This window comes from Alligator sinensis, unplaced genomic scaffold (assembly GCF_000455745.1).
Source record: "Alligator sinensis unplaced genomic scaffold, ASM45574v1 scaffold71_1, whole genome shotgun sequence".
In the NCBI taxonomy this organism is placed as follows: Eukaryota; Metazoa; Chordata; order Crocodylia; family Alligatoridae; genus Alligator; species Alligator sinensis.
In genome coordinates, this window is record NW_005841834.1 from 7021814 (window position 1) to 7030798 (window position 8985).

At 42.8% G+C, this 8985-nt stretch overlaps 1 protein-coding gene across 1 annotated transcript; it reads left to right on the plus strand.

Moving 5' to 3' along the window:
• Positions 1–78: 78 nt before the first annotated feature.
• Positions 79–8024, plus strand: PRDM14 (PR/SET domain 14; the record flags this gene model as incomplete). The annotated part of the gene is made up of 5 exons (XM_006015316.1): positions 79–243; positions 336–606; positions 2425–2627; positions 5142–5243; positions 7806–8024. Coding segments are annotated over 5 exons (960 nt in total), but the record flags the coding sequence as incomplete, so codon positions are not given.
• Positions 8025–8985: the final 961 nt, after the last annotated feature.

The window sequence follows — 8985 nt, forward strand, 5'->3', positions numbered from 1 at the left end:
GGCCGCGGGGCTGGGACGTCCGTGCCGCGCCTGGAGCCCCCGGGGCTGCTCCGCTCCGCTCCGCTCTGCTCTGCTCTCCCCGCAGGCCTGGCCGTGCTGCAGGCGCTGTGCGGCGACGTGCCTCAGGTGGGGGTCTTCTGCACCGAGCCCATCCCCAAAGGGGTCCGCTTCGGCCCCTTCCAGGGCAGAGTGGTCAACACCAGCGAGATCAAGACGTACGATGACAACTCCTTGATGTGGGAGGTAGATGCGGCTTCTGCTCCCCCCGGGGCAGCGGCCGGGCTGGCGGGAGGGGGGTCCCCGCGCCCCCCTCATGCCCCTTGGTCTCCCCGCAGATTTTCGAGGACGGCCGCCTGAGCCACTTCATCGACGGCAGGGGCGCCGCGGGGAACTGGATGTCCCTCGTCAACTGCGCGCGGTTCCCGGAGGAGCAGAACCTCACGGCCGTCCAGTGCCAGGGCCAGATCTTTTACGAGACCTGCAAGGAGATCTTGCCCGAGCAGGAGCTGCTCGTGTGGTACGGGGACTGTTACCTCCAGTTCCTGGGCATCCCCCTCAGCCTGAAAGGCACGAGCCAAGGGAAGAGACCCCAGCTACAAGCCGAAGGTCGGTGCCCTGGACTCCCCACCCCCCCAAAGGGAGCATCACCTCATTTCTCTGTGGCTCCGCTTGCGGCTGACGGAGAACCTTTCTCCTCCCTAACATCTCGCTGGAACCTCCAGCAGGTGCGGGCCGCCTGCAACAGCCCTCCAGGAGGGGACAGGTGCCGCTTGTCCTTTCTGTCTATAATTTAAACCTCAGCATTCAAGACAAAACCCCCCAAACCTAGGGACCGATCCCTCTTTCCACCCGAAGGCAGAAGGGTCCCCGGGGGCGGGGGTGGAGAGGGGTTGGAGGTTTATGTCCAGGCCCCGAGTAAAAAAAAGCAACAACAACAACAACAACAACAAAACCCCAACCCGCTGCTTGCAGACACTTGAAACGGATTGAGACCCGAGCTACACACGCGGGGAAGCCCAAGCCATGTGATGAGCTGGATTTGCTTTTGGATTCTGTTTTGCGAGGTTTATTTTAGCTCACGAAAAATCAGGGGGCTCAAGCGGCCGCGTGTAGTGCCGGGAAGCCAGGCATAGCAAACAGCAGCACGGGCCCGATCCTGCTCTCTAAGGGCAAGGGCACAATCCCCACAACGAAGCACCTTGTATTTATATTTTCTTTGCCCTGGATTAAACACTCAGTGTCGCACAACATTTGTTTTAGGTAGTCTTGATCTACAGCTCTTAAATTCGTCAACTGTAAAGGCAATTAATAGGGATAGACCTACTCCAGTAAATTCACAGCAGATCTGGTTTCTGGGAAGGCTGATTTCAGAGGTATCTGTCTTGTTGGGAAGACAGCAAACCCCGGGACCACTGGGTTGATTCTGAGTAGAGATGTATTTTATATACGCGAAGGATGATAGGTTCCGAGGAAACTGCAGCAAATACTACTACTACTACTACTACTACTACTACTACTACTAGTAGTAGTACTACTACTAGTAGTAGTACTACTACTAGTAGTAAAACATGCTACTACTAGTAGTAAAACGCATGTTTTTACTACTAGTAAAACATGCGTTGTGGCTTTGTTTTAATGCGCATTTTGGAAATTACATTTTGCAGTTGTTTAACTCTGATACATTGGGCAGACTCCTGATTCGATGCTGAGGTCTGATTTCAGACCACTTAATCGGGGCATGCAGCCAACAAGAGCTGGCATTTAAATATTTCTGGCATTTCTGATCAGAACTATTTCCAAACCTAGAGAAAACCGATGAGATGGTTCAGATCTAACGATCTGAAACAGAAACACTGGTATTTAATCTTACCTTGAAAACTTCAGCTGCCTGATTTTTGAATTTCGGGAAATGTGATGCTGATATTCTAGACAGACCAGCAGGTTTTGTCGGGGTCAGGAGGTTCTTATATGTTGCAAGAAATGCACTTTTGCAGATATTAAAGCCAAGATGGAAATCGAAGGACTGACTTCTGTCTCTGCCTATAGTTCCTGCGGAGTTATTCTCTTTGCTGTGCCTGCCTTCAGGAAAAAGGCGATCTCCTTTTAAATGTAGTAGACACAAGGAGTGAAATCCTGACCCCACTGAAGTTAGTGCCACAACTTGTCATTTCCTCGGATTTCGCCTAGCGAGAATGTGCTCTCCACACTGCTGTGACCGACGGTAGCATGGGAGAGCGCAGGAGGGAACCCCAGAGTTCAGCGTTGCTAGTTGCATTTTTGCCAATTATCGCGCCCTGAATATTTACTGTAATACTGTTACTATTTCTAAAAGCTACAACTGTCCTCCGCCGGGTCCCAGCACCAGCAGGAGGGCGTGAATCCTCCACGTGGTTGAATGACGGCGCTTTCCCTTGTGTTGTACAGAATCCGGGGAGAGTTATAAATGCGAGAGGTGCGGCAAAGTGTTTGCCTACAAATATTACAGAGACAAGCACTTGAAATACACTCGCTGCGTGGATCAAGGAGACAGGAAATTCCCTTGTCACCTGTGCGACCGGTCTTTTGAGAAAAGAGACAGGCTGAGGATCCACATCCTGCACGTGCACGAGAAGCACAGACCTCACAAGGTGAGCTTGGTTTCCGGATGCCATCAGTCCCTTCTGCCAGATGCAGGGCGATGGCTAGTTAAATCTTATTATGAGCAATGGTAGCAAACCCCTGGAATTAGAATTCCCCCCCACCTCCTCAAACGATAGTTATCCTGTAAATGATCAGCTGTTTCCACAGTTAAGACCTTCCCCTCTAAACATTAACCCTCAAAATATCACATTTCTTAGTCCCCCTTGTGACTCCCCACGAAGTTTGCAGTGAACCCTGGCGGTGTGAGAGAGATCTCAGTACAAGAGGGTCAGGGATTTACACACGATCGTTTTGGATCGCCAGTCACGTCCCCATCTCTGGATGAATACGTATAAAACAATTCCCCTTACCTAACTTACAGCGTCAACGATGCTTAAAGTATGCAGAAAGGGAGAATGAGGCTGGCTTCCTGCAATACCTCAATCCTGTTTGCTTTTATTTTTTCCTGGGAGGTTGCCCCTAGCTTGTTAAGCTGCTTTTCCTGCTTTCTCTCAGAATTTCGACCTGTGTTCTCAACCCCGGTCCCTCTTGAATAAAGCCGCGTTGAAATTTAAATTGGGACCATCAGCTCTGAGTTAAAACAATTAAGAGCCTTAGCCAGACAATGAGCCCCGGGCACGCAAGCTCTTATTGTTCCTAAAATCACGAACACTTAAAGGCACCAGGAACGGAGATTTTACAGGCACTTCTCTGTCTCTTTAAAGCTGCCTTCCTATTGCTAATATTTGTCCCGTGGGGAGAGCCCAGGGAGAGCAGGCAGGAGAGCCAGGGTGCCTCTGAACTCGTTGCCTACCTTATTCTAAAACTTTATGGCGCCTGTTTTAACAGTTGCCCTGAGAGGTTTTTTTTTAACTTGTCTGGTTTGGGGCATCAGGCAGCAGAAAGTAGGAAGCATGCAGGCTTGAAGAGATGATCAGACCAGGAAATACCTTGCCTATCATCCTTGAAGAGTCTGTATGAATCAGGAATTCAGTTAGAGAGTTAGTTCCCTGGTTTAGGAGTTGTTATAAATTCTGCATATTTGCATCCACTGAGACACTTACTATATAGCTTGGGTTCCTGCACTCTTGCTTCTGCTATATACTTTAAGGGGATGGTGTTTTAAAAATAGGGTGCTAGGATATTCCTTTATGGGAGCAAATCCATGGTGTGATATTTGACTAATCTTTGCCATTAGCTTGTCAGAAACATGGAAAAAGTGAGAGTAAGACATGCTCATAAATTCTATATCAGGATAAAGTTAGGATGTTGAAGGTGACACAGTTGAATCATACGTAACAACTGTATGTATTTGTATGTATGCCCTCATTCCTGTGTGTTTTGAAAAATCATCCTCCAAATGTCTCCCTATTTTATGGAACCTCCCAGAACTAAGGTGAAATTCCTTAGTGACAATGTTACAATTTAATAATAACATCATATTTATTCAGGAGTAAGGATTAGAGATTTCAAAAGTGGGTTTATTCAACAAATTTTGGAACACCATATATTATGTTTCAATATTTCTTTTTTCTCTTTCTGGCTATCTCTTCTTGGAATTTATGCATTTTATTTTGAAATGCATGCAGAAGAAAGGTTATTGTCAGTCAAAACAGGACAGGGAAAATATCCATTGTACATAGCCATAAAAAATGAAATGGGTCAGAGGATACTGCATTTATGGGACTGCCCACATTGCATACAATTTCTTTTTCTTAAAAAAATTCTCTTTCACTTAATTTATTTGAATATTATGGGTGAGAGAGAATTTATTTCAGGCAAATCATAGCTGAAAAATAACCACTTGTGACCTGATCCAAATTTAACTGATGCCAATGTAAATCTTTCATTTAATTTTTATGGACTTTAAATCAGCATCTGTCCCATCACTGGCAGCCCTAGAAGTACATTTTACAGATAACTACTGATTCTGTTAAAAGTGGTGCACACACTCAGCTGAGTCGCATGTGTAGTTGCTCTGAGTGTAAAGTGCTCATAGGTACAGCATTTTACAGATATTAAAGCTATCTGAGACACTCTGTATATATTTTTTTTAATAAAAAAATATATTTTTCAGAAATTACAATTATTTAAAAAGTGTTTACTTTTTTATTGTGAAATGTTTATCCAGACTATCATATCATTGACACTGGATACAAAACTGTTCATTAACTCCAAACCAGATTTTGGTAAACAAGGACATCAATATGTTTAATTAATGTTTTGATGAAAAATGAATTATTGGCTTTTTTGATAGATGAATCCATTTTAAGCCTCCCCACTAGAAACAACTTCAAAATTGTGCAAGTTTGTTATCGTTTTGGGGACATTACAAAGAATCTGATGGCTTTTAACTTGATTTTTATTAGTTAGGATTACGGAGCATGTGTGTGTGTGTATGTGTAGATACAAACATGCACATCCCCATATGTTTGTCATTGTCCCCCCTGTTTTTTCACTGCCCTTTTGATAGAAAATCTTTAGCTGGTTAATGTTGATGTTAACTTTATTTGTCCCTGTAGTGCTCAGTATGTGGGAAGAGTTTTTCCCAGTCTTCAAGCCTGAACAAACACATGAGGGTACATTCTGGAGAAAGACCCTACAAATGTGTGTATTGTAACAAGGTAAAAGAAAACACAATCCATTCAGAAGCTTGCTTTGTATTTGTCTAATTGCTCATCTCATGTAGATTTCTGTGCTAGATTCAATATATAGCATGAGTGTAGATTCTTTTATTTATATTTCTCTTAAATTGTTCTAGTTCAAAACTGAAGGGATGGGGATGCACTGGATTTTTCATAGATTATTCAAAGACCCAAATAAATTAATCTATAATTTACTTACATCTGGGACACTTCTATAACAAAAAGAATATGGAAGTGACAGGGAAGATGAAATGTTGGGCATGATATTGGACTGAGATATGGAACAGCAGATGGAGTCAGATTTCCTGGATGACTTTAAGCATCTATACTACGTTTAAATTCTTGATCTGTAAATAAAATCAATAACATTTTCCTTCTCAGACAAGGGTGTTGTGAGGATGAAATCTACAAATGAATGTGTGGTGCTCCAGAAGTGTGTTGGATATTTAGATAAGAATGAATGGGTTGAAATACTTACTACATGAGTTTATTTCTGCTCCCTTCCCCAGTGAACAGTCTTTGAATTCATTTGCACTACTTAATGGGTAAAGTGAATAGGACTTGTTCCACAGACCTGTTCTAATTATCTATTTACTTTGAAGTAATGAAACTCTTTCTGAGTAAGGCTTACTCACATGGTTAGGTGAGAAATTAGGTATTTATATGCAGGCTTAGCTCTAAAATACAAGTTAAAACCATAGACTGTATAGCTTTGTTCAGAAACCTCAGCTTCTGGTACAACTACCACTAATAATCCAAATCAATACTACCTTCTGTTGTTTTAAAGCTGCAGTTGTAAGTAAGGGCTGGAAACCATAACTTGGCTTACATGCTTCTGTGGAGAAACCATTGGAGAAAACTTTGAGGAAGGGACTTCTGTTCCCCTCCCATTGTTCTATCAAGGTGAAGGATCTGAGTCCCCATGGAATAGATAATCCAAGCTACACTTGACTTTTGGGAAGCTGCATGTGGCTAGAACCATCCAGCTCCAGCATCTCTGTCTACTGCTGTTTCTTTTTCTTTGTCCTACCCTCAGCAGTGGCAACTCCAGTGACTCCCCCACCAGGGAAAGCTATCTTGAAAATAGAATACAGCCTGCCTTCATTGTCTTTTCTACCTAAACTAAATGGCTCTGGAGAAATGGGCCATTATACATTCTTCCTGACCCCCTGTCTCCCACATCTGGCATCCTGGACTTACCTGATTCCCACGCTATCCTCCTTCCCGAGGTCCTTGAAATGAAAAAGAGAGGATACTGTGAAGGGCAGTGATCCTCTTTTCCACAGAGGCTTGGCAACATTTGCCTGTAATCCCCTGTGTGAACAGAACTGAGGACAAAGATCTGGTGGTTTGAAGGGTGGCTTGAAAAGATTTGTTGCTAAAAACTATGATGATTCACAGCAGATGGGGATGTAGCCCAGTGTTGTTCTTACCAATCTGCTCAAAATACATTCTTGCTGTTGCTACTCTTGCCTACCTTATTTGGGTACTTAAGCCACTGCTTCCTGTATGACAAAAGCAGCTAAGGCTTCAGTACAGTACTGAAGTCCATAAGGAATAGCAGTTGGGTGGGAAAATGTGTTGATTATGCTGAAGTGTTTATTGGATAAGGAAGAAGAAAACAGGCTGGGAGGTATCTCTTCCCAGAAAAGGAGGGATCAGGTATGATGGATGAGAGTATGCAGAAACATAAAGAAATGCTGGATTTCTGACAGCTGAATCCTAATTCTCTATTGTGTTTCCTTGCTTGTGTAAATATAAGCAAATCCCTATATAGGAAAAATATATTTTTTTAGTTAAAATATTTTCAGTAAAGATTGTAACAAAGAGGGAAATATACAATAATACACTTAATTAAATACAAAGCAAGGGTTTTTTCCTAGTGATCTCTTTTATTGGACAACTCTATAGTTGGGTGAAATGTTAAGCAGGTTTTTAGGCCCAAGGTGCCCTTCTTCAGCTCCTGAAGTGACTTGAGGAAGGATGCTTCATGCCTGAAATTTTGCTAACATCTCTCCCAAATATACAGTTGGTCCAACAAAAGATATCATCAGAAAAACCTTGTTTTTTATATATTTTCTGGCCCATCACAGCTACAAATACACTGCAACACTACTACAGATAATGAAAGACACTTGACTTTATCCAACCTTCTCTGACATGCAGAAATATATATGCTTGTATCTTCTGGTCAGAAATATTTTGAGTCTAATAAACCAATCTGACTGTCTTCTTCTATCAGTGTAATTCCACTGACTTTGCTGGAGTTAGACCTGGCTATACCTACTGCTTTGGATGACAGAACTGTCTAACCCTTTCAGTCCTGTTTCTATGGCTTCTTTTCTGAATGAAGAAAATAATTTGTCAGTGCTGTGGAAATTCTGAAGATTTTTGAAGGAGGAATACACTGACTGAATCTTAATTAGCAGACTGACCTGGCCATACTGGGTGGAGTGGGACCTTTATATGATAGTTTTGTAGTTAATTGTATAACTTTAAATACTCTTCTTTTTTCTCTTTCATCAACCATCACATCCTTAGGCATTTACAGCATCCAGTATCCTGCGCACTCACATCCGCCAGCACTCGGGAGAGAAGCCCTTCAAGTGTAAATACTGTGGCAAAGCCTTTGCCTCACATGCAGCCCATGACAGTCATGTGCGACGCACACACAAAGGTGGCACTTGCTTAGTGTGTGGCAAACACTTCCTAGAGCAGGAAGAATTCAGATTCCATATGAAGTTCCACACAACTCTTTAGCCAACAGCCCTTCATTTGGACCCTGAACCAGCTATGTATGTGCTTTCGTGTGTGGTAGAAGTGTGTGTATGTTTGTGTGTGTATGTGTGTGTGTATATATATATGTGTGTGTGTATAGGTATATGAATATGTATGTGTATATACATCACAGAAGATGAAATCTGCTTTTGGACAGCGGCTAGCACAGGACCCGGCTGCCACTCATGTCCCACTCAGGAACCCTCTAATTAAGGGCTAGGCTTTGTGCTAGGGACAAATTTAATCCAAGACAAATATCTCTTATGTGAGTATTGCATGACCATTTTTGTGCTTCCGATCTGATTTCTCTGTGGACGGTCCAATATTAAGTGTGGAAACTCCTTCTGGCATGTTTTTACCAAGTGCATTTCTTAAAAACAATTTAATCCATATTTATTTTATCTGATCTCAGGATCAGCCAGCTGTTATTTTATGAAATGTGTATTTCAGACCACTGCATAAATCTAACTATTGAAATGTGAATGTGAACTGTCCCTGCCATATTGCTTGTTAAACCAAGGTCTCTTCCATTGTTGAATATATAGTTCCTTTGTTCAGTTGCATATTGCCTAGGAAAAATATAGGATCATAGGAAAGTAGAACTAAATGGGACATCATAAGGTCATCTGATCCAGCCCCTTCTCAAGGCAAGATCATCCCTGACTATCCCAGTCCTACCTGCTCTTGAAAATTTCCAGGGATGGAGACTCCACAACTTCTCTAGGTAGCCTGTTCCAATGTTTAACCACCCTCATAGTTCAGAAGTTCCTCCTAATTTGCAACCTAAATATCCTCTGCAGCTTGTGGCCATTGCTTCTAGTCCTGTCCCTTGTGGCCACAAGATAAAGCTCATCTCCAGCCTTTCTATAATCACCCTTTAGTAGCCTCTTACTAAATCCCCCCTCAGTCTTCTCTTCTCCAGACTAAATAACCCTAATGTATA